The following is a 26,424-nucleotide window of genomic DNA, read 5'->3' as shown; positions in this document are numbered from 1 at the left end:
ACGTCCTGTCGGGTTCTGTCAGCCCGGTCGTGACATATGCACGGAGACATCATGACATAGCAGAGCCCGTCGGCGTCTCAGAGTGTACGTAGCTACTACGCTAACGGATCCTGCTTTGCGAATCCGACGAGGAAGCTTTCTCACCGAAGAATGTTGGAGAGCATAACAACAGTAGCGGTCACTACACGGCCACAGGAGAGAAGTACGAGTGACTTCTCGCTTCCTAACGCGTTTAATCTTGCGCGTTGTTTTAGCAGTTCATGAACACTCGATGATTCACACAGTCTTTGCCCCTTTCGGAAGACATCTGGGTGAAAACATGTCACCACTGGAGATTACTCCACGCTAGGCGCGTTCTCTCAATCCTATGCTTTCTGTGGCCCCCTAAATCTCTCTCTCTCTGTCTCTCTCTCTCTCTCTCTCTCTCAGTCCTAGCCCCTCTACCCAGCTGCCACGTAGGCGATCCTGCTTCACAGAATCCGTGTACGGCTAGGGAGTGTGCGCCGGCAGGCTTATACTGAGTACTGAATGACCTCACACACTGCAGCCTGCTGCTCTTCCCTGCACCATCGACAGCTGCAACAAAGCTACACTGTGTGTGAGGTGGAAACACAGCGCTGTTGATGGAACTTTAAACGCGCGTCCTATAAGAACACGCACGACCCGCATCTTTTGCTAGGTCCGGTAAGGTCTAGTAACAAAATCCTTGCTCTGTATACATGTATAATATATGCGCACTCGTTTTGGCTGAATTCGCACCAGTAAGTGTCAGAAGCGGAAGAATTTCCCCCGCAAGACGTTCAGAGACGAGTTCAGCAGCAGGGTGGAGAGACATTTGAATTGAGATTTCCTTAATTTTATGCAAATGAGTTATGACGCAGTAAAGCAGTAAATGCAAATGATTGGCTCTGGTAAAATCTTGAATTCTAGTTAAAAAAAAAATAAAAAAATCCCACGGCGCAGGTTACCTGACGTTTCCCCCCCGAGGCGTTTCTGTATTTACACACGTCTCCTCCATCAACAGCGCGTGGAAACGTACAGCTGTGGGTTTTACTATAGTGTTAAGATTCACCGTAAACAACAGTGTGAAATCCGTACAGTAAACGGTGTATTATTTGGCTGCTGTCGTTTATTTTTAGGGTATACAAGGAAAAGTTTGTACGCCCAGAAGTGACAACAGTAGCAGTCACTTCACATCCACAAGAGACGGGCGCTACCCCCTCCTTCCCCGTAGAGTGAATGTAGGGTCTCACACACACACTCTGTCTTCCCTCTAAGGATTTTCAGTAATAATACCACAGAGAAATGAATCTATCAGCTTGCGGGGGACTGGACACCTATAGCAGATCGTTTTTGCTTCATGAGAGAGTCTAGCCATCATTTAAGAAATGGTGGATTGAAAACCTGACGATGCCATGGCCAGGAGTCCAAGAGAGCAAAACTGGGCGTGTTCACCGAGTGGGTGATCGTATTCCTCTCTCCTCTGTCAATCGGAGAGACCGTCATGGGCGTCTGTGAGCTGCTGTATGTGGAAGAGGGCAGAAAGTGCTTTCGGTGTGCAGCGTGAAACGGCGTGGTGTCTTGGAGAAAGGAAGGGCTAGCGTTCCCCCTTCCTAGTCGGTGGTAGGTTTGTGAGATCGTGCGTAATTTCCCGTCATCGGATCACGTCCCGTAATGATCGACGGTCGCGTCGCCGTTAGCTCCGGGGGGCGTGGTCAGAGACGCGTCTCCGCAGAGCATATCGTGAAATACAGCGCACGCGCTTCTGTCGATCTTGAAGCTGCAGACACGACGTTCTACAGACGTTTAAACCGTCGGCTCGATGGACGTCAAAATCGAGCGGCGAGTCGCAAAACTGTCGGCAGTCGTCCCGAGCCTGGTTGTAGCTGTCGTGCGATCGGGGAGAGCCGGCCGGTGGATGGGAATCGACAAATGCAGACGGAGCATCCCGTTCATGTTCTGTATACGTTACATAGAAAATGGCTGTCCTCGTGCTGCCTCACAAATGCAGCAGACTTTATTCCGAGAGCAAAAAATGCTGCCCAGAAACGGTGCCGAAGTTGGCAGCTTCCTCTCAGATGGAATGTACAGGGCATGACCACCAGGATCGAGTGTCCAAGATGATGATGATGATGATGATGATGATGATGCGCGTGATATCCCGGCAGGATAGCTGTCTGCATGTAGGCAGGAATTCGCTTTCTAAGCCTGCTGAAGTGCACGTTCGGCTCAGGGTGGAGCTCCCGGAAGCATTATGTACATGTCCGTGCGTTCCTCAACTTGTGACCCCGGAGCCAGAGAAATGACCCCGATGGCCCAGGCGGACTTTTCTCACACAGGAATGTAGTAGGGAAGTAATAGACCGTGGATTGCTGTTCCTTAATATACACAGACACGCACTCATGCACGGCCACATGCTGAATGCAGTCTGGCAGAAGCCCACACACACACACACACACACACACACACACACACACACACACGGTCTGTTTAGGTTTCATTTGGCTTTCTTGAATGAGGCGTCATTCCTTTTGCCACATCGCTCTGTCTCTCTTTATTTTCCTTTTATGTTTTATGGTTTTACTTTCTCCCTCTTTGTGTCGTTCTCGTTTATCTCTCTTTCCCTCACTTCCTCTGTCTGGCCCTTGTACCTGCTTGTCTTACATTTTCTGCCCCAACTTCCCTTCTTTCGTATTATCAAGGGTGCTGTTGGCAGGCTGCCAATAACGAGTACGCCAACATGGTGTGTGTGTGTGTGTGTGTGTGAGAGAGAGAGCGAGAGAGAGTGAGATGGAGGAGAAGCAGGAGAAGCAGGAGTTTAACTGGAGACCCAGAGGGTGTTGAGAGAAGGCAGTAGGAAAGGTTTCCTTGAAATCACATGACCCTCCAGTTTCTCCCGAACACACACAAAAACAGGGAACTTCTCTCTCTCTCTCTCACACACACACACACACACACACACACACACACACACACACACACACACACACACACACACACACACACACACACTGTCACTTGTCCGTACAGGGATTGCTTGAGGTTCAGAATGTGTTAGGCTGTTAGGAAAAGTTTTCTGAAGGCACCTGCTGCAGACCACCAGGGGACTGTTTGACGTCACCCGTCATCACAGACTTGCTGACGTCACTCGCTTTCAGAGCACAGTAACCAAAAGACCCTGAAAGTTTCGATGAGAGACTGGTCTTGTATACACTTCGTGTCCATCACTATGTTCTATAATGACCCGACGAGCAGCACGGGTTCGGTGCGGTTTACCAAGACGATGTTTTGATGTTAGCGCACGTCGGTACTCCATGTCCGTATCCCTGACCACTTGCTCGCCGATGAGGTATGTGGCGTGTTCAGATATGTGGTGTAGTAGGGAACTCTGAACTTTCTTCACCACATGATACATAAGGTATGTTTACTTCTGATATTAGTCAGTGCACAGCTCAGACCATAGGTTCAACCGAACCGTGGACACTGTTGCACACCTATTTACAATGTGTTAAATATTCGCTGACGTATATTAACGTTTTAATGCTGGCCTTTTTGGCATTGCTAGACCATGATGTTCTTTTTCCTAAGCCTGTTCTAGCGTGTTCCTTAACTCCGCGTTCTGCAGACTTCCCAGAGCAGCACTGTCGCTGGACGAGCGGCTATTTCCAGCCCAACCCGGAGTGGCGGCGGTGTATAGCGTGAGTGGCCGCATCAGTACATTTACATCCCATCACTATTCTGCATGTTCTACACTTCCTTAGCCGAATACGCTGAAGTCTCAAAATGCGGAAGAAGTCCCTTTCTCTCTATCTTTCTCTCACCTTTCCTCGTGTCTCCTCATGCGATCTTCCAACCCCCTCGCTTGGAAACCATTTTATTCCCATGAGGTGAAAAACTGGGGGGGGGGGGGGGGGTGTATAAAATTCAAAATTGTAGAGCTTTATAGATAAAATCTGTATAAAAATCCAGTTCTCATAAGCATTAAGGATCTAAAAATCCAACGCGTGTTCACAGGACTAGACCATCACGTTACCGTCAGCTAGACTGGTGACGAGCCTGACGATCACTAAATCATTACTCCACGGGATTTGCGGTATAAATAGATCATTTGCCTAACGCTGTATCAGACAATTATATCTGAAATAAAGATGGTGTGTTATGATCATGACTCTCTCTTGCATTTATACCCTCCGGTATGCCACTCACTGTCTACTTTAATGGGGACTTTTGTACACCTATGCAAATATCTAATCATCCAATCATGCGGCAGTAGCGCGATGCATCAGATCACGCAGATGCAGGTCAAGAGCTTCAGTTAATGTTCACATCAAACATCAGAATGTGGGAAAAGTCTTCTAGCAGAAGACCCAGGTTCCATTCCTGTCAGCCAAGAACTACAATCCGGGGCTATCATGAGCGCAGACTCGCTGAAACTGGACAGAGGAAGATCAGAAAAGGATTTTTTCTGGTGAAAATCTGATAGCCGCCGGTGGTGGTTGTTCTGGGCTGACTGGAGTGGAACCTGATGATGATGATGTAGCCCATCAACGTTTTCTGTGTGCACGTATGTATGCTCACCCCTGTTGCAGAGCGTGATGGAGTTACTTTTAGATTTCCTGGCAGCTCGAGCCAGTCTGGTCATTCTCCTCTGATCACTCTCACCCACAAGGTGTTTCAGCCTGCAGACCCTCTGCTCACAGGATGTTTTTCACATCATTCTGTGTAAACTCTAGAGACGTGTGTGTGTGTGAAATTCCCAGGAGATCTGGCACCCACCACCATGCCATTGTATAATGTCGCGGAGTTCACGCCCTGTCTTCTCAACTGAACGTTAACGGAAGCTCTTGACCTGTATTTGCATGAACTTCTGCATTGTGCCGCTACCAAACGATCGGCCGATTAGATAACCGCACGAACGTGTGCAGGTGTTCCTATTAAAGTGATGGGTGAGTGGATAATGTATTCCACCAGTGTGACACATGCGTACATATCTATACTCGTTGTGCGCCTTTAAACATAGCGCAGATGTTGGAGAGAGTTCCACTGTAGAATTGCCTGGCAGCCATTGAAACACCTGCACCAACAAGCAAAGGACGGGAATCTCGGTCTCTTAGCAGCTGAGAGAAACACATCAGCGCACACAGGGGTGGGGTATGATGAACTGATTTTCCGTTCTGTATGACCGAAATGCTAGGACCCTAACCCGAAGTTTCCCGTCTCTCAGTTTCTCTCCGTTTTGGTTCATTTCATTTGGTCAGTTGTTGTGTGTGTGTGTGTCTCTCTCTCTCTCTCTCTCTCTCTCTCTCTCTCTCTCTCTCTCTCTCTCTCTCTCTCTCTCTCTCTCTCTCTCTCTGTATTCCCTAAATCCCAGCTCGGTCAAAACTCGACCAACAGCCTGCCCGAAAGACCTCTGGACGTCCCATCCAGTGTTGTGTCGACATCGTCCCTCCTTCTAGAATAGCAGCAACTAAATACATTATCTCCGACATCTGTTTCCTGATGCTCCCTCTTTCAGCGGTTTATTCTCGTTGAACACTCGCGACGTGGGCGTGCATTCAGAAGCCGGGGTTCTGTGCGCTCATTCAGACGAGAGCAGAATGACACCATTGTCTTAGCAGTGGTCTGAATAACTGCTGAAACGTCTGCACCTTTCAGATATTTGGAGGAATCTTGGACAGCTGTAGGGGGTTGACATGGGGCACAATCTTTGTCCTGGAGTACCCCCTGTCCTGCACTTCTTAATGTGTTCACCACTCGAATGCCCGGATTCCTTAATCGGCTAATTGAACAGTTCCTCTTGGGTTATAAGAGCGCGTTAGAGCAGGGAAAACCGAATCAGGGCTGGGGACCTGTGCGACATGTGGGATACACATGATTAGACAATATTTTGTCTGTGTGTGTGTGTTGCAGGTCCCAAGGCACCCTGGTCCCCCCTACCAAGGACACGATCTGAGCAAAGGCCATGCCCACTCACCTGCTCTGTCTCAGGTATCAGCCCCTCCCGCACCTACCTACCGGTACCTTAAGGGCTGGGAACCAGGCGGAACGGTGAGTGTACGTCTTTCCCTCTCTACGGTTTTCGTGCGTCTCAGTCGTTCAGAACACCGCTAACATCTCAGACCTCACCGCTTTCTCAAAAAATGTTCGTGATGTTCCAATACACCGTCACGTTATGAACGAATCGGACTGAATAAATGGCCTGGGCCTCCACGGTTAAAGGTAACGAAGTGTAATGTTAGGATTTAACTTGGTTTAACTGTATGCATGTAAGAATCATACACTCACTTCACTCTGGTAATGGCCTTGTACATTATAATTTCCCAACGTGTGCATTTCTACACAAAATAGTGATTTTTTTTTTTTCTTTCTTTTTTCAGTCTGAACCCCCTCAGAGTTGTCATCTCGTAATTACTGTGATTTTCTGTGCTGATATGAGTGCACTCGTAATTGCTGAGAAACTTCCCACCGTTCTGTTGAACCGAGGCAGCGTCTCGCATGAGTGGAAAACCGTCTTTGATGTCATAACAGATCTCTCTCTTTTTTTTTTTTTTTTTTTTTTTTTTTTTTTTTTTTTTTTGTTTTAATCTACACTCGTGTGTCAGCTGTTTTGCTCATCACAGCTGTGCTTGCCTATAAACGAAACCTATAGCGGCTACTTTAGACTTGACGATGGGATTAAGTACGGGTCTGCATCCGTACAGGGATTTTACAGGCATGCGTGTCGATTAGTGTTTTTGTAAACACACAGTCGCTTGTAAGACTGTGGGATTATGGGATTGCAGACCTTTCACTGGTCCCAGGCTGTGTGCATTAGCCTCGAGGGGCACTGCCAGTTAATAACCCAAGTGATGACAGACTTGTGGTCATGATTCACATAGGCGTATTAGCGGTTATTCCTCTCGCCGCTTACACACGGATAGCGAAGGCGACATGTCCCGTATCATCCGTGGGGAATGTTTCCACATTTTTAAAATCGTATACTTGTTTTTCCTCCTTCATGATGAAAAGTGTTTCTCTGTCTAAAATCACACTCGTGTGTGTGTGTGTGTGTGTGTGTGTGTGTGTGTGTGTCCAGCCCTCCTACAGCCCCACACAGAACGCTGGCTCTCCCTCCCTCATATATTCTCCGCAGACACAGCCAGTGAATGTACAGCCTCCCAGTCGACCCGTAAGTACAGCTTACTTTTTTCCCCTCAAGAACTAGCTATATATATTTTTTATTATTATTATTATTATTATTATTATTATTATTATTATTATATAGTGGTTTAAAATAATTTCGAAAGGTTTATTCAAGATGCAGGTTTCTGAGGTAATGCTATGTTTACCCCATGATTGTCTCATCGGTGTTGAGTATTGGGATTAAATTCGGATAGGGATTATCCGTGGGAAAACACAGGTGTAAATACACGCGCACAACGAAGTCCGGTCGCTCAAACCACTTCAGACGCACGAGCAGATTTGTGCAATCAGTCTTTGCAAGCTGCAATCAGATCTTCTAGCAGAGCGTCGTGTCGTAACGCATGTGGTCTAGTTTCACACCTAAATCGACCTGTCGACCTCAGTGTTTGCTGTGGCTGCAAGCAGGCTCGTTGTAGTGTCAAAAACACTCTTTGATGTGGGACCCTTCTTTTTGCGTCAAGCAGCGGATATCTGGCGTACACTATACGGCCGAAAGTATGTGGACACCTGAGCGTCACTGCAAAACTGTTGGAAGAACACAACTTGTATGTGTTGTGGCATTCCAGTGAAGGGAAACTGGAATTAAGAGGCCCAAACCTGATCGAGCATGACTGTGCTGGAACACCTGCCAAGACTGGTGTGGAAGAACTTGAGTGGCCCACCGTTAGCACTTTTCCACCGGAGCTGGAACTTGATCTCGAAACCGGGCTGCGCTTTTCCACACACAAAAAAATGCCGGGCCGACGCCGACTTCCTGGAGCCGAACCGGCCGTGAAACCTTGCCGGTCTCAAACAAAAGGCAGTGTGACGTTAGTAGGCGGGGCTTTCACTACAGACCGCAGTTTGACAGGCGCCATTTTTAAAAAGCGCTTTTTCAGCGTTGCGGTGAACAAGAGATTAAACACGCCAGTTCATGAGCGAGTCGGCAGAAGAGACCAACGCTGTCCTTGCCATCTGGGCAACGCGAGAAATTCAAGACAAGTCGGAAAGTAGCGTCAGAAAAATTGTTGATGACATGGTGGGTTCAGCTCGCTTGTCAGCGGAAACCCGAGCCGGTTCAGAGCGAGTGCCACCCTCAGCTCCGGCTCCTCCACCAGCCCCGGTGGAAAAGCGGTAACGGAGCCCTAACCTCAACCCTAATGAACACCTGTGGGATGAACTGGAACACTGACTCTTCCCCAGACCTCCTCACCCAAACTCAGTGCCTGACCTCACTAATGCTCTCGTGGCTGAATGAACACATCCCCACAACCACGCTCCAATATCTAGTGGAACGCCTTCTCAGAAGAGTGGAGGTTGCTCTAACAGCAAAAGGGGACTAGTTCTGGAAAGGGATGTTCAAAATGCACATATGGGTGTGATGGGCAGGTGTCCACAAGGGCATGTAGCATGTAGCTTGAACATGCACGTCCGTTTGTCATGAACGAGCCCAAATACGCACCACCTGCTTCACAGGGCGCAGTGACTGGTCCGACTGAAGGTAATAATGGCAGCTGATGCAGCCTGTTCACTCTGTACTGAACCGTACCATGTCTTGTTTCTGGGGCGTTACACACAAGTGTACAGCGTTTGTACCTTTTGATCGCATGGTGGCGTAGTGGTTAGCATGTTCGCCTCACACCTCCAGGGTCGGGGGTTCGATTCCCACCGTGGTCCTGTGTGTGTGGAGTTTGCATGTTCTCCCCGTGCTGCGGGGGTTTCCTCCGGGTACTCCGGTTTCCTCCCCCAGTCCAAACACATGCATGGTAGGCTGATTGGCGTGTCCGTAGTGTATGAATGGGTGTGTGATTGTGCCCTGCGATGGTACCCTGTGGCTCGGCACATGGGGCCTTGTGCCCCATGCTCCCTGGGATACGCTCCAGGTTCCCCGTGACCCTGAAAAGGAGTAAGCAGTATAGAAGATGGATGGATGACTTAGAAAGGTGCATGTTGTGTACATTAGGCTTGTGCGATGTAATGATATTATGAACACCCGAGAAGGTGTTTTCCGACTTTCTGGAAGGCCCACCCCTTTCCACTTTGTCTTGGTAAATGGAGAATACACAAGTAAATGAAGGAGGGGGCGGGGGAGGGGGATTGCGATTCTAACCCCAAAGGATGAAATGTGCAATCGATTAAATAATGAAGTGTCAGATCTACCACTTGGAATAATTGTAACAAATATACTAATGGTTCATTTTATTTATTTATTCTGACTTTCAGTCTCTCACCTAAGACTGAGCGGCATCAGCAGAGAAAATGTCAGCCGTGTGAAGCGATTTATAAAAGAATGACATTTTATACTGTTTACCGCTCATTACTCCAGAATCACTTAACGACCCTCCATCGAGCCTGGCTTTCACCATCTCACAGCTGACAACGTTACGCCCTCTCCTACTCTCCTCAAGACTGAAATGGGCATTTCCATCATTTTCTGTCCTGTCTTTCGTTAGGCTAATGTTCCTGGATGATTTAATAGTTTATTGCAGTTACTTTAAAATGGGTCAGGGGAAAAACGAGTATCACACAAGCTTAGTGTACATTTTAAAACTTCACTCTGTACAGGTAATCACAGTCCAATTATGTACTTAATAATAATAATAATAATAATAATAATAATAATATTATTATTATATATATATATATATATATATATATATATATATATATATATATATATATATATATATATATATATATATATATATACATACTAAAAATATACTGTGTGTGTATATTTATAATATTTATTTTATTTATTTATTTTAAAGGTATAATAGATCCACAAATTAAAGGCTACCATGTCAGGATCAAGGAAAAGTACAGTTTAGTTCCCCCTTTTTTTTTTCTTTCTTTTTTTTCTTTTTTTTTTTTTTGCGCAAGTGCGAGGGGTAAACCAATGGGGTGGCTTGTGGTTCAGGTGGTAGAGCGGGTTGTTCATTAATCGTAGGGTTGGAGCTTCGATTCCCGGCCCACGTGACTCCACATGCCGAAGTGTGCTTGTGCAAGACACTGAACCCCGAGTTTCTCCCTATGGCAAGTTAGCGCCTTGCATGGCAGCTCTGCTACCATTGGTGTGTGTGTGTGTGTGTGTGTGTGTGTGTGTGTGTGAATGGGTGATTGAGACGCAGTGTAAAGCGCTATATGAGTGCACCATTTACCATTTAAACCTTAATTTAGAGGTATGCCTGAAAAGATGTCGACTAATTTAATGCCACTGCACAAGATGCAGAAAATATGATTTTCAAAACCCATTATGTGCAACAGTGACTACGTTTACATGGACAGCAGTGATCTAATTATGGACCTTACTCTGGGTAAGGTGATAACGTGATTAAGGTGTGTACATGAGTCGCTTTTAGAATACTCCTGTCATGTACCCGTTTTACGTGTTATAGAACATAATTAGATTAACGGCACACGACATTACGTCACCGCCCCACGCCGTCCGACGTCCCTCCAGAATTTCACGTATCGACATTTGGTCTTCGTTATGGTACCGTATACAGTTTTGGGTGTTTTTAAAATAAAATAAAATTTACGGAAGCTTCAAGTGCGGTTGATTTTGTCGTGCTGTACGTGCAAATAGACGACTGCTTGAAGCCGTGGGCTGCGTCCCAAACCGTCTGTATAGTAGCCGAGATGCATGCGTTTTTCCCCACTACAGGCCTATAGTAGGCAAGTACGCGGTTTGGGACGCAGCCGTGCTCTCTTGTTCGCCGTAAAACGGTTGAGCGCTGCCGTGTGTGATCGTGTCCTGTCGCAGAATGCGGCGAAAACTCTCACACGACGTTAATAGTGTGCTTAAGGTGTGTACATGTCTGTAATACACCTCCATAATGCGACTAAAACAGGAATACTCCACACGTCTTAATTCCATTAGTGTTCACTTCGAGTGTGACTTTAATCAGATTAAGGTGATTAAAAATGGCTGTTTACATGCTAGTTTCTAATCAGAGTATCGTCTTAATCGGGTTAATAGTGGATTATTGTTGTCCGTGTAAACGCACTGAATGCGCCTCTTGCTTTAGATGGGTGTTGAACACCATGTTTCACGTCTATTCTGTTCCTGTAATGAGTGTATTTTGCAGTAATGCGCAGTATTTGGAAACCCCTACAGTAACCGGTCCATATGGCAGAGCACATTTCTCGATTCTTATTTATTTTTAAACTCCTGAAACGATCAGGAATATTGCGGTAATTAATTGTAATACGTTTAGTGGTAATAAGCGACGACCTCTGAAATCTGTACTCACAGCAGAAACCACAAGAAGAGCCAGTGACTGTTTTTTTTTCAGCTTGTGTTTAGCACCTCTGATCTGGAACGTGTGACGGAAATCCTTTCTGTTGTGTGGAATCGACCATGTGTCTCTGGCTGCTTCTCCTTCTGCTGTCAGATACAAACCTCATTAGCACCATGCCGAGATCCACCAAGAGAACCGTCTGCACTGCTGACGAGTGTGTTCGTACGTGTGGGAGGAAGCGCAGCCCTCCCCTGCCCCGACCGAAATCCCCCCCCCCCCCCCGCTCCGTCACAGTTTTGAACGTGTTTAAATGGCAGCACAGTCACTTTCCTATGCAGTGTGTATCTCTCTGATATGCTAATCTCTCATTCTCTTTCTCTCTCTTTCTCTATGACTGCCGCTGCATCGCTCTGTTTCCACCAGTTTGTGACAGGGCCTCGGCCCGCCCACCATCAGGTAACGTCCCTCTCGTCCCACAGTAAATCTAATCACAGGTTTTACATTAATGCACTTGTTCTAATGTTATTGTTTCTATAGTAACCGCTCATTCACCGAGACTAATAATAAGCAGATTGTGTTGTTATTTAAAGGTATAATCATTGATATAGTGAAGGGTTTTTGTTTTGTTTTTTGCCATGAGGGTGTCTTTCCAGTTTCTCAATAACTTGACAAGCTGTGTATATATAAAAGATAATAAAATTTTTATGTATTCTTTAATTTATTCATTAAGACGAACTTGCTTCTCTCAAGGGTGTTCCGCATCATTAAATGTAACTATAAAAGGCTAAAAGTACAATGTATCATTTTTTAATTTGTAGGTGTTGACAAATGTGGTAAAAAGAAATAAAACGCTTCGGGACATGCTGTTATTGGAAAATAATCAACGCCGGGGTGGTAACAGTAACCCTGTTTGCCTCACACCAACTGTGGCGTTGATTATTTTCCTATAACATCGAGCCCGGTCGTGTTTATTCCAGTGACTACATTTACATGCACATGGAATTCCTTTTAAGGTCTCTGTTCAGGTTGCAGCTCTATTCCGAATGCGATGTTTATATGCGCGCAAGCATCAGGATGTTCCTGTATGCGTGGTGGTTGTAAGTATGCCGATCTACACGTGCACTTTTCCTTCCTCGCCGTTGTTTCCTGGGAGGTTCAAGAAGCCGCCGTTACTACCCGCAGTTCCTTGCAGACTGAACATGCGCGCATATGGCTTTTCAGCGAGTTTTCTGAAGAAGGCGTTTACGTGCAACACATCTCCGATTGAAATGGACATATCTCAGGGGTGGCAATCGGAACTTGTGAAATCCGAACGGCGTCTTCATCTGAACCGAATCGAGGCGCGTACATGACTCGATACTAATCCGCACATTTCCCAACTCCAACAAATATCCGAATGCCGACGTGCATGTGAACGTAGTCATCGTCTTAAATGAAAACACGTCTAGACAAACGGCTCGGCTCGGGCAGATAACTGCTCTATAAACTTGTCTGGACATCAGAAGAGGATGTTGATTGCATTGTGGCTGAAAGCAGACTTCCTTAACTGTTAGGCTTTCGTAAGAATTCACAAAGCTGCATTTCTTCAGCACGGCCATAGCGGGAAATCAGTTATCTGAAAGCATTTGAAATGCTTTTTCCTCCTCAGTGTACGAAATGTCTAGAAACTCTACGTCACACCGTATTGTTCCACGAGGCATCAGTATGTGTCCTTGAGCATCAAACATCGAAGACCTTTTGCTACTTGTCGTTCAAAGCGACTTGCGTGATGAACAGATATGAGGCAACGAAGACCGACACTACCTGCTTCTGCTCCTCTGTGTACCGTTCACAAGCACTCATTATATATGACGCACCGTATGGGACTGTTGTGCAGACATGACGGATTTCCACCCATCGGGGATGTACACCGAGCATACGCAGCTATCCCGGGAGTCTCCGACTGTTTCAAGTAACAAAAGTTGGCAGCAGTGAGACAGGACAGACGTGCAGCCGTTAACTCCTGTGCTTGTAAGGATGGATTACAGCTGATGTGGAATTAAGGATTAATCAGTACGCAACATAATGGCTTATTGAAGTCCATCCATTTTGGATATGACTCGATGTGGTCAGGTTGCTCTTCTGTTCATTTGATCTAAAAAAAAAACAAAAACAACTTTACGCGTAAACAAGTGGAGCAGCCGTGTCTCTGCTTTTATGACCGAGGGAGCGGACATGTGGTTTTTCTCCCCCACTTTGTATTGGAATAAGAAAATTAATTGACCTTCAGTGTAAATAACTGCATGAGTTTGACTAAGCAATGTGTGTCGTGTAATTTTATCAACCTCCCTTAAAGCAAAACATCATCTCGAGAAGGAAAGCCCCAAAGCATGACGAAACTCGAGTGCCTAGCGCAAAAAAAACCGTCTGAACCAGTGAGCAGCGTGCCGTGATCTAAAGTCACGACACTAAAGGTTTTTTTTTTAAAAATAAAATCACCTTGTGAGCTGTACGGATAAGTATGACACATTTTGGGTGGATGTCGGACAGTAGTTGGCGTCATGAAACGAATTTGTTCACCCTTCAACAAGATCTCCTTAATAACGTGGCCATGAAAAATCTTGGACCGTTCCACTGAAAATGACCCAATTAAAGTGATAGTAATGACATTTTATCTTCCATTCCATTTCCTGTAACTCTTCCGCGGTGTGTAAAATGGCCAGATATAAAACAGTCATCACCGGTCACACCAATTTATCAAGACTAGTCAGGTTGATTACAAATCTGCTCTTCATACTGTCCTTTCTTTCTTTCAACTCCTCTGTAGTTGTGTATTTATGTCCAGTGGGGATCGCCATTTAAGCTATGAACGATTAGATGTCAACACTTCAAAAGACCGGATCTTAAAATTCTCCTAGCAATAGCACTTTCACCCTTCTTACTCCTCGGATTAGATCCTAAGAAGATCCTAATTAGATCCTAATTTTCACGAGTCCTCCAGTCGATCTGTACGTACAGTTCTGCAATGCAGGAAAGGGACTTTTATCAGACAGAAATGGACGCAAAGTTGATTAGACGTTCTGTCAGCACAGAGCAGAACATCTTAACCTTCCCAGCACAGACGAATCAGTCTTTTGCACCTTCAAACTGTCTGGCTATTACAGTTCTGCCGAGCTGAGTGCCAGCAAGGCGGCGTTAGCCTGTACACTGGCACCATGCACTCCGGGTCTGTGTGTGTGTGTGGGGTGGGCGGGGGCAGGCCAGATGGAGGAGGAACAATGACGTGTTCTCCCGCAGATGCACAAGTCAGTCTAAGAGGAAATGCCGCAGAGGCATCGGAAATTTCATTCATCCGACTCGGTTATGTTTGTTTGCCATGTAAGAAGAAGCCCGTGCTTTTCTCGGTTTCATTCCGTGGCACACGCACAAGCTTTCTCCCTTTCTTGTTCAACCAGATACATCAACACACACACACACACACACGGTCTCCCATTATAATTATACCAGTGGGACTTTTTTTCTTCCTCATTTCCTGTTCTTGCAAAAGCAGGCCGGTTCAAGGATGTTCGTGATTATCGCTTATGTAACGACCCCTGGAGAACCTGTAATCAGCACTGCCTTAGATCCTTCTGCTGATTCTTACTATAACTTAAGCCCAAAGTCACACGAGTGCTCTCTAGTCTAACCGGCTTGCTTCATGCTGATTTCAACATCGCGCAGGCTATTTCTACAGTCTGCAACACCCTTTTTAGCGATCTTGAAATAAATCTGACGCTTCCGGCTAATTCCGAGCGGGTGTCCCCTTACTTGTCTTTTCATTTGCGGGATCCGTGGTGGAGTTTGACATCTGTGCAACAGGACAGTGTGCTCCCGCCTGCCTCCTCTACAACCTGTCAACACCAGCAACTTGCAGGAGATTTGAAACCGACATGATGTGAGATGTCGAAGCAGCAGAGGGTTGGTGAATGTAGGTCAGAACCGGGATTGGGGAGTTGCTGCTGAATCATGTCGCTCCGCTTCAACATATAGCACCTAAAGGCTGCATTGAACACCGTAGCAAGGCGACAAGTCAAGTGACAACTACACCGTGCTTACGTGAGTTCATTACTTACTGTAAATGAACTCACGGCCCAGTCAGCTTGTTAAGTGCATCGATACCGACTGCTGTTAATATAACGTGTCTGACTAATAAAAATAGCCAACGTCGGCCAAAAATGGCCGACGTAGCCAGATGTTTACCAGGCGATTTGGTATTCGTCACGTCGACCCGCTCGACTTCTGCTATGCTTCACCAGATTAAGGCAGTCATATACATGTTTTATATTTTTATTTATACTTTAACTGAAAAAGGATCCTTCTGAGGCACTGCACGCTGGATCCACGACAGGTCTATAGCGACGAGTCGTTACTTCCAGCGTGCTGTACATGTGACGTTTGTTGACCGGCTCCTAATCTCTTGCTAGCTCTTGTATAACCGACTGACCTGACTAATAGTCTAATGTTAGATAGCACGTGACACGCACTTTTCAGTTTGGTTATGTCGTGTAAGCTTGCTGAATGGAACCCTGGGAACAACGTCCGACATGTTTACAAATATAGTTTTGCAAAACCGGTAAAAAAAAATAAGAATAATAATGATGATAATTAGCTGTGAGCTAAGTTAAATTTGTAAACAGTAATGGTGTCTCCCTATCAGCTGGCTCTCACATGACGACAGAACAATAATGTGTGACACATTGTCATGTAAAATGTCATATCTGTACTTTTAAGATCTCACACACACACACACACACACGTCTGCCTCCCACAATCTTGCGTTTGCTCACAGTGGACAGGGAGGATTTTTATAGATTTTTGCTGTGCTCTCTCCGGTGTAGATGTATATGAGTCATGGTAGTATCTCATCGGCTCTCACGCACGCACATGCATAGAAACCCACCAGTGCAAAGGGGTGTTTAGCCCCTGGTTGTGCTTTCCCTTCTGTTGGCACATATGACTCATGGTTCTTTAATAGCAACACACACTTCAGACCATCAGCACTGTCACTCAGTCCGCAGTGTCCGGCACTGCACAGGTCCGTTTGTTGTTCTCCGTTACTCTCTGCTAGCAGGGGATTCAGTGAGCTATTGCTCCTGTTGGGGATAAACAACTTGCCTAATATTCTAAAAGGCTATCAAACTTACCCGGGGTGACTTGGTGCCAGTGTGATTGCACAATCGTGTGTGTGTGTGTGTGTGTGTGTGTGTGTATGCACACAGATCTTTATTGATTTTCCTCTGTGCCCTTTATCCCACCAGCTTCTCTCTTTTTATTGCCTCAATACTGCGCAAGGATTCTGGCCCATCGAAGTCCCTTTGAAATGCGCAGAATGAGGAAAGCCCTTAGGAGACTTTTACCCATGACCTTTCGTGCTTCAGCTCTGCCATCAACACGATTAAGCAGATGGTTGAAGTTACCTTTTCCAAGGAGGCAAGACTAGTTTGTTTCCGTCTTGAAACGCTGTCTAGCCTGCCGCTTCCTGAATCCGGCCTGAACGTTTTTGAATATGACGATGATAGTGTTTTAATCCCATGGGCTTTATAGAGGCTCATGTAATTGCTGCAATAAAAGTGCAGGTCGACTCCTGTCCTGCGTAGACACGCATGCACGTACTCGTTCTGTGTATTTATCTTTCGCTGCTCTCTGCCGATCAGCTGCGCCATTGATTTCGGTATAAAGGCTTGAAGACGGGGAGTATCCAGGCCTCAGCATGAAGCCAGTCCTCCAGACTTATGTTGTGGTGTCATCACCATCTGGGAGGCTATAAACACCTCTAAGATGTGTCCAACTTGGGGTGTTTTCACACTTGTTGTCCTTTTCAGGGGTCTTAGAATGGTTCCCTGGATTTTTGGCCCATGTGTGAACACTCCAAACGAATCCGGACCCTTTTAAAGCGAACCGAACCGAGACCATATTGGGAGATGAGCTTTCAGCTTATTTGCTAAAAACATGCATCGTGAACCCAAATCGCTCCGGGCTCACTTGCCCTTTTTTTTTTTTCTTTTCCCCGTTCGTGAATTCCGAATACAGGCCTCTGTACAAATCGTGCTCTTCAACATGGCCGCTTATGCTGAAGGAAGGATGTTCTGGACAGATGAGGAAATGGCTGCACTTCTCCAAATTTGGAAGGACTATATTAAGAAACGGTTGTCAACCACCCACAGAAATTCAAGAGTTTCTTCAATTTTCAGCAAAGTTTAAAGACGGAGGATTCAACTGGACCGCCTTTCAGTGCCGGGTTAAAGTGGGGAGGAAAAAATTGCGAGGAAATATATGGCCACACGTGATGAACTCCGATCGAGTGGACAGTCAGCCGATGTGAAGTGGCCTCTCTGTGAGTCGTTGGACGAAATTCTTGGTACAAGCCCCTGTGTGAACCCAGTGTAATAAAGTGACGATGATTGAGTCAATCACGCTGTGCGAGAGTGCTTTCCTTCCTGTTTTCTTCAAAACGAAACTAGCGTCGTGATGACACAAGCGTGCTCGGGCGCGGCACGTTAAGTGCAGTGTGATTGCAGGCCAATGGGGAAGGGGGACCGTCATGCTTGGGCATGTTACAAGGCAACTGGGCCTAGTGTGAGTGCGCCCTTTAAGTTTTCTTCCTTATGTCATCTTGAGGGAGGTTTTCCTTGCCACCATTGCCTCTGGCTTGCTCATTAAGCATCCATCTTTAAGTCTATATCTGGCTCTCTGTAAAGCTGCCTTGTGATAATTGTTAAAAACACTATATAAATAAATTGAACATAACTCGGCACCCCAGTCAGTCATGTAACCACACACATGACTAATGTAGGTACTGAAGAAAGATGGGTATATTCCCTTCCTAATGACTATATACAGTATACGGATTCTTCATGGTGATTAACCTTGTCTTCCAGCTGTTGGGATCACCCCTGCACTGCACCAACCCACCACTGGGCCGTTTACTTGTTCGGCTCATTATGCTTTGGGAGGATTGATACCGTTTCAAGTAACGTATGTCTGGTGTCAAAGGTGAGGGGGGGAAGAAGGTAATTTCACGGTTCCCACGTGTTCGAGAGCGGGAAGAATGTGGGCGAGCCACAAAGGGTCACCTCTGGAGTTGAAGTTGCTCAGCTGACGCCCTCATTGGCTGGGTTTGTTGAGGAAATATTTGCAGTGCAGGGTAATCCTAGAGATGTGAGATTTTTCCCTCCAGTATTGACATAGCTAGAGCTGTTTCCAGGCTCTAAATCATTCCATTCTCCCACAAGGTTTTGTGTGTTTTTTAGATGTTTACGGTGGAAATTCACCAGGGGTTTTATTAAAAGAGATCGAGACATATGCTCGATAGTCAGTAGACACGCAAGGAAAGTTAAGTGGGTGCTTAACTTGATTTTCTGGATGGCTTATTCACTTCATGTATCGGAGGTTGCCAGGTTTGTTGTTTTTGGGTTAAACCTCTCGGGGCATAAATATTTTTAATTGTGTCTAAGCCACTCCTTTTAAACCAACCACTTGCCTTTAAGCCATATGAATCAGATAATGTACTGATGATAAGGCAGATTTTCTTTCCTCCTGTGTGGAATACGAGGTTCATTGCAGTACAAGTAGAATAAACATGAAAGAAAGTAAAGATTAGGCTAATAAGATAATATCTAAATGACATGTAGGCAAGGTTCAAATAAACATTTAATAGTAAACAAATAATGTTAGGGTTGATTTTCACGAATAGTTCTAGTGATGATGATGATGATGATGATGATGATGATGATGATGATAGCACTAATTCGAATTTGTCTTAATTTTACAATCTGGAACCCATATTAATTGGCTGCTAGGACTCTGATACCAGAGTAATGTCTAGCAGATGCTAATAATAACAACAAAAAAAAACAATAAACAGTTTTTGTTTAGGATTTTTTCGCATTATGAACTAGACATGTGCACTACCATGATCCCCACAGGCATGCACTATTTTGTACATGACGCCAGAAGCTTAGTAAGGGTAAAGACGCTGTGAAGAAGAATGAATGATTTAATGATTTACTTGTTTCACAATGTAGTACTTGCCCTGAAATTGCATTCTAGATGTATTTGCATGTATTTTATATTGTACAAAACATTAACGTGAACAACAAAATATTTGTCAAACTTTAATTCGGCTCCCAACAGGAGCGGGCATCGTACAAGGAAACACCAGGTCGATTCAGATTAGTGGATAACTTGGACACGATTCTGCTTTTGGAATTAGTTTACTTCTATTCAGAGGTCAGACTCCTCACTGCATGTGCTTAATCCAACTCTGAGCACTAGATGAAGTACAATGCTTATTCTCTTCTTCAGCCAGGATGTGAAGGTCTGAATGGAAACTCAAAGCCATTCAATTAATTCAGTGTTGAGACTGTTTTAATCCTGAAACAGTTGGATGTTTTCAGATGAACAGCTTGTTTGATATTCTTTTGTTCTCTCTTTCTTTCCCCACTACAGTTCCTGCACAGGGCTCAGATGCAGACACCTCGGTCTGCTCTTCCCACCAACACTCCCTCACTCCGGCCCGGCCCCCAGACCCCCACAGCCACTGCCGTCTATCCCCCTAATCAAACTATCATGATGACCATGACTCCCATGCCCTTTCCCTCAGCGCAAGCGGCTCAATACTACATCCCCCAGGTACCCAAGCCCTATCCCCTCTGAGCACTGTCTGCCTGTATAATGCTGCTATAGAGCTGTCTTTTAATCATTATGGGCTTATTTATTTGTTTGTTTGTTTGTTTGTTTGTTTGTTTACGTACATGTCATTGACAAGAACTGTGTGCAGTTTATTTGAATCCCAGATTCCCACCGGTCTTTCATACAATCTATCTACAGATTCACCATTTATCTAATGTTTTGTTGTTGGGTTTCTTTTTTTTCTTTCTTTTTTTCTTTTTTTAAATAAGTATCTTATTCACTGTTGTTTACAGAGTAAGGGTAGGTTCAAATAAATTACAGACATAAACTGTATGACAACAAAATAAATATTTGGTGAATGTTTTAGATAAAATGAAGTAATGCAGCAAAACGTGATTGATGTGTGTGATATCTGGGGAGGTTCCGTCTTCACTCGCATGTCCTCGCAGCATGAGATCATGTTTAGAGCAACAGTAGGAGCGATTGAACTTGTACACTTATTCCTACAGTGGAGGGGCAGGCTCTTGCACTAGTACATAATGTAGTTCAAATAGCTTGTGGAAACTAGAAACAAATGAGTGTGGGAGATGTCATCCACGTATTGTATAACTGCTGCTCTTGTAGATATAGTATCATCATCAGGTAATTGACTTTTTATGCAGGCCATTTATAATTGAAATAGAGTAGATGTATAGGCGTGGGCTAACCGGTGATCTCGCTTTTTAATCCTCAGTATCGACACAGTTCACCCTACGTTGGACCTCCGCAGCAATTCTCCGTTCCACCCCCTGCCTCTGGAACCTTCTACCCTGGTCCTGGCCCTGGAGAATACCCTGCACCCTACGGTTGGTGCAAAAGTACAGTATATACTCCAGTTCATTCCTCAGTCTCACACCCAGCTGGTTTTAGTCACGTGCAGTTGTTTTTCTGCTCATCGGATGTTGACTGATATCTGACCACATTCCAGAATGATCTCCTCAGTAGCTGTTTTGATCAGTGACTCATGAAATAATGGTGTGACTAATTTTTTTTTTTTTTTTTTTTCCTCTCTCTCCCTCTCTTTAAGCAACAGCTGCTCCGGGTCCGGCGTATTTTCCAGGCCAGACGGTGTATCCCTCCTCTGCCCCGATTATAGTGCCTACAGCGCCACAGCAGCCTCCGCCAACCAAGCGTGAGAAGAAGCCAGTGAGTGTTCCACAACTCACTCACTCGATCATGTCCAGCCAGTTAGAGTTTAAAATGGGTTTCTCATCACCACTTTAGAGCTGCTTAAATATTTTTTTTTATCACAGTGCTGTCGAATTCTCGAATCTATAGCAGCAGCTACGACAGTAGATCCAGCTATAATTCAAACCACAGCTTTATAGTATAATCAGTGGCCATTCAGATATGTTATGTTATCGTTTCTATAGGAACAGTTCGTTTGCAGGAACACGAACGTTAGACGCGCCACAGGATCAAAGGCTAATAGTAAACGAGTGTTATTTATTAAAGACAATCATCGAACCAGTTTTCTGTAGTAGTACAGCGAATAACTTTAACTTGATATGAACAATAAAGGCATAGAAAGGGGAATGAATTACGTAATCATGTCTGGGCTTTCTCTCTTTCCGTCCCCTCAGATCAGGATCCGGGACCCCAACCAAGGTGGGAAGGACATTACAGAAGAGATCATGGCTGGCAGCGGGAATACCACGCCCCCTGTGGGACGTCCTTCCTCCACCCCCACCCCTCCTCAGGTAGGAAGGACTCCTCCTGTACAGGCTTTCTCACTACTACTTGGCAAAGGAAACTGTGAGTTGTCATTACACTGGTAGACTAAATAAATTGCTTAATCACTCGCCCCACACATTTAAGCAACAAGCACAGGCAGCACAGCGGAGACCCAATATTAAAATGCAGACCAAGGACAGACAGTGTAGTATCGACAGTGTAAAGTTTAGAGTAAATGCATCATAGGGGATATATATAATGAGTGATGAATAAGGAATAAAACCCGACTGATTGTGCTGTTTATACAAAAATAATGCACGCCAGGGGGAGGGGGGAGTAGGGACGCACCATGACGCGCAATCTGAGTGCCCTGCCCCCAACCCCAAAGATGATTTTCATACAACACCATGGTGTGGACTGTTTTTTGTTGCTCTTATGAATGAGTCTTTATTAATCACATACACATTGCAACACAGTGAAATTCTTTTCTTCACGTACCCCAGCATGTCAGGAAGTTGGGGTCAGAGCGCAGGGTCAGCCATGATTCAGCGCCCCTGGAGCAGAGAGAGTTAAGGCCCTTGCTCAAGGTCCCAACAGTGCTGGGGCTTGAACCCCCGACCTTCCGTTCAGTAACCCAGAGCCTCAACCGTCAAGCCACCACTACCCAGTGGTTATTACAGTTATTTGCCAAAGATTGCAATGTTTAATTTATTAATGTATAAAATGTCTACAAAGCATTTTATAGTTAGATTTAATATTGTGGGATGTCCTAGAGACAAGGTAGTTTCTGTTCTCATTTGTGTTATAGCCACGATAAACTTCAAAGCACTTACAAATGAGATTCTTCCATAAAGGTGAAATAAATGTCTCCTCTATCGGTTTTACTTTGTTAAACAATGGCACATCTGTTTATTCTTATATTATTTGGCCCGTCTGCTGTACAAATCCCTGTGTAATAAGCTATTATTATAGGAGCAATGACGTATTGGAATGAGTGCGTTAATGTTGACTTACCATTCACGCTACAGCCCGAACTATTGTCTGACCTGTGCGGTTGAATCTTCTGACCAATCAGATTCAAGCATTCAACTGCACTGTTGTATAAAGCTGTATAATATAAAGGCAGAATAATGCGTTTTCCGTAGTACTGGTGACTCTCAGTAAGCATGATATAGTTATGGGTAGTGTATATAGTAGAAGTAAACTATATTGTTGATCACAGTAATATTAAAGGCAGAAAGTCACAGCAAGCATGTTGCTGAACAATAAGAAGTATATTACAGTTGAGAAACTGTTCATGTCGCTGCACACTGAAGTCACAGCATTCATGCGAATAGCAATTCTGCAACAATCTGTGCTTTAATGCTCAGCATGTATGTGGGTGGAGGCAAGCAGCTTAACAGCTTTGGGATAGAAACTGTTCCTCCATCTGTTTGTGTGTGATGGAATGGAGGAACTGGTACCTGCTTCCAAAAGGTAGATACCAATGTTTGGGGTATGTGGAAACCCTGGTTATGCAGAGAGCGCGAAGATTTTTAAAAAAATATATATATGTGTGTGTGTGTGTGTGTGTGTGTGTGTGTGTGTGTGTGTGTGTGTGTGTGTGTATATGTATAATTTTTCCCGTTGATTCTGTGCTATTCTGACGATTCACTGCTTAGTCTTGCATTCAGAATGGTGGAGTTATACCAGACTGTGCTGCAACTTTTCAGCACGTTCCCCCCGAGCAGCTTTTAGGAAAGTCTACATAGGGCTGCACAATTAATCGGATATCGATCGGGTTATGATTTTGACGGCCCACGATTAAATGAATATGATTGACTGCGATATTAAGGTTTAAAGTTCGTCCTCCGCTAAAACTCCGCTGCAGATCAAATCAAGCGCTTCCTACACTTAGTGAATCACCATAGAGTGGTGCAGGGATGACGTCATTTTGTAGTGCCAAAACCCCGAAACGGAGTTAGCATTTTAGCCCTCGAGCTGCCAGCTCCGCTTCGAGCTCCAGCGCTTGCGCGAGGAGAAATCATGGCATTAACATGTTGCTAAGTGGCACTACACGTCATCACGCCAAACGGGTAAAAAAATTAAACTCGGGGCTCTGCAGTGCAACCATTTCACTCGCGTTTGTGACTGAAAAGTATTTTGTTCGACTGTGAATAAATATTTATTCGCACCGGTGCTTACAAACTACAGGAAGTCCAAACTGCATCTATACCAAGCAACAGTTACTTTCGCACTGCTTTTCATCTCCTCAGTCAACCAAACAAGTGTGTAAATACTGCAGAGAAGCCATAATGATGACAAGAGTAACTCTGTACATCATCTACTGCAACTCCCCGATATCACAACCGCCATCTTTTATTGATCCCGCAAAATGACCTGAACTTTCACCTGCTCATGTAGACACAGCAGTTTAATTCCAACTTCTTTATGAAATAATTCCTCACCGATCATAAGCAAGAGTAGCAACTGTTCAGTCTGTAAACATACTGTTCACTGCTGCTCTCCTTCACTAACTCTGATTCACTCCATTTAAACTCACGGTTGCCAGATATCACTAGAAAAGTAAACTCCAGTTTCCATGTTTTTCAACACCCCCCCCCCCCCCCCCCCCCCAATTATCAAGCAGACATGGACACTGTACTGGGGAACCGATCTAAAACTGAAACAAACAAAAATAAAACTACTAAAATGTAAAGACAGAAAATGTTCTTGGTTATAACTAAATCATTTAATATTAAAAAAAAATATGGATATTACAATTTCCTAAAATATATATAAAATGAGAAATGAAATGATGTTTAATTACTATGGGTTGCATTTAATATCAATTTGACATTAAGCTTAGTTCGATATTTCCTTAGAAGGCTATTAGCCTTTTTCCTAATATGGATCATTTTTGTGATAGTCTGCTCTTAATTAGGACTCTCTATTGTTTTTAAGATATTAAAAAATAAATATTTTATGCTTGTTTATTTATTAATTAACCAACAGTATTTGTCATTGCTATAATTTTAACTCCATTAACAGTGACCATGAGCAGAGAGCTTACATTTAACTGTTTATGACAGACCTCCTGGTTAAAGTTTAATCAAAAAAAGATCGGTATCTGGATCGGTATCGGTTGTAAAAATCCTGATCGGAGCTTCCCTAATGAACACCATTAAACTAAAGCGCTTTGCATCTGATGAGTAAATGAACTCACCCAATCACATCCTATATGAGATTATTCAGATATATACACAATATACACAGAGCGGTTCCAGAACTGACTCCAGCCCAGAACCATGACAGTGGAAAATGTCTAATAGTCTAGCTTTAAATACATTTAAGAGGAGCAGACTGCAAACACTGAACATTGAGGTGTATTGTATTTGTTTACAAGGTGAACATGTTAACGGTTGTTTTTGCATATAGTCTGTAAAATTAACTGAAAATAGTAAATGTAATTTATCAGAAGGTAAATTAATGTGTCATGGCTCACACCATGTTCCTAAATCCTGTTATAACTGACCAGATCAAGTTTTCTCATGCTACTTGTGTGTTATATTGTGGCATGAGAAAACTTAATAAATGTGAGAGTGCAATAAAAATACGTTGTCACTAAAATCAACTAATAATCATGATAAATAATCGAGATCTCAATATTGATCAAAATAATCGGGATTATCATTTTGGCCATAATCCTGCAGCCAACACCAGTTAAAGACTCCTTCAAGGATTTCTGAAACGTCTTCCATGCTTAGTGGTTGTAAGCATCGCCGCTTATTAGCTCTAGTAATCCTCTGAATAAGAAGTTCCTTGTGCCAGAACCGCTCCCAGCTGCTTGACGTTCATGCATTTGCTATGGCTTTCATTGGAAAAAGTATTCTCGTTGCCAGTTCTTTTGAAATCCCCCTTTCTAACTGTTAAGTTTGCACTTTTTGTCTGTAGTCATGACTAAATATTATTCAGTAAATTCATTTGCAGGTGTAGTGCAAGGCTCTTGTAATTTAACTAACACGGTCTGCTGGCACTGGCTGGTGAAAAGAAAAAGTGCAACGTGTTGGCAGGTGCTCCACCTATCGAACATTTCTAAGAGAGAAACCACGAGCCAATTAACATCTGTCTGTGAGCTGCATTTGGACTTGGGGCTGGACACCCTTTAGGCTTATTCCTGATGTTTGCATGCAGGATTTCTCCTAAAATAGGTGACTGGGTACCGCAACTCTTTATTTATCTATCTATCTATCTATCTATTTATTTATTTATTTATTTATGCCATTTACTCCCTGCCTTTTTTATTTTATTTATATAAATATAAACACCTTTTTCTCCGTAGGTGAGAAATCTTAATCTCGAAGCTAGGTATTATCCTCGGGCAAACCTTGTAACCACATATCGCCCAGAGACGTTTGATTGACAACCGTCAACCACCAGAGACATTTTCATAAGTATGTCTGTCCTAATGTGTTTATACCCTAACATCTGTTGGTGTGTGTGCATTGCAGCGAAGTGCCAGTCAGACACCAGAGCAGTTATACTACAACATGGATCCACCCTACAGACTCAGTCCTGTGTCTACAGATAGCAAACCCACCTTAGGTATGCTACACTCTCCTGCCCTTTCTCCCCATACTCATAACCACACGGATGTGAATAATACAGAGCAATTAGT

The 26,424-nt window shown here is 44.3% G+C and overlaps 1 protein-coding gene across 8 annotated transcripts in view; it reads left to right on the top strand.

Annotated features, from left to right (window-relative positions):
- The window catches only part of eif4g3a (eukaryotic translation initiation factor 4 gamma, 3a), a 65,122-nt gene that overhangs the window by 11,330 nt on the left and 27,368 nt on the right, over positions 1-26,424 (top strand). For 2 of the 8 annotated variants that reach the window (XM_017450498.3, XM_053674026.1), the window contains 9 exons: positions 3,626-3,698; positions 5,911-6,048; positions 7,076-7,168; positions 11,829-11,861; positions 19,872-20,054; positions 20,788-20,911; positions 21,121-21,239; positions 21,677-21,793; positions 26,258-26,351. In XM_017450498.3, the coding sequence (XP_017305987.1) occupies positions 3,626-3,698; positions 5,911-6,048; positions 7,076-7,168; positions 11,829-11,861; positions 19,872-20,054; positions 20,788-20,911; positions 21,121-21,239; positions 21,677-21,793; positions 26,258-26,351 (974 nt within the window). Of the gene's footprint in view, positions 1-3,598; positions 3,699-5,910; positions 6,049-7,075; positions 7,169-11,828; positions 11,862-19,871; positions 20,055-20,787; positions 20,912-21,120; positions 21,240-21,676; positions 21,794-26,257; positions 26,352-26,424 lie in introns of all 8 variants that reach the window. The other 6 variants (XM_017450493.3, XM_053674025.1, XM_017450497.3 and 3 more) reach the window with 5 other exon arrangements.

The sequence above is a fragment of the Ictalurus punctatus genome, chromosome 21, assembly GCF_001660625.3.
Source record: "Ictalurus punctatus breed USDA103 chromosome 21, Coco_2.0, whole genome shotgun sequence".
NCBI classification, from domain to species: Eukaryota; Metazoa; Chordata; class Actinopteri; order Siluriformes; family Ictaluridae; genus Ictalurus; species Ictalurus punctatus.
The sequence above is the reverse complement of the archived record's forward strand: the minus strand, read 5'-3'. Positions and strand labels throughout refer to the sequence as shown.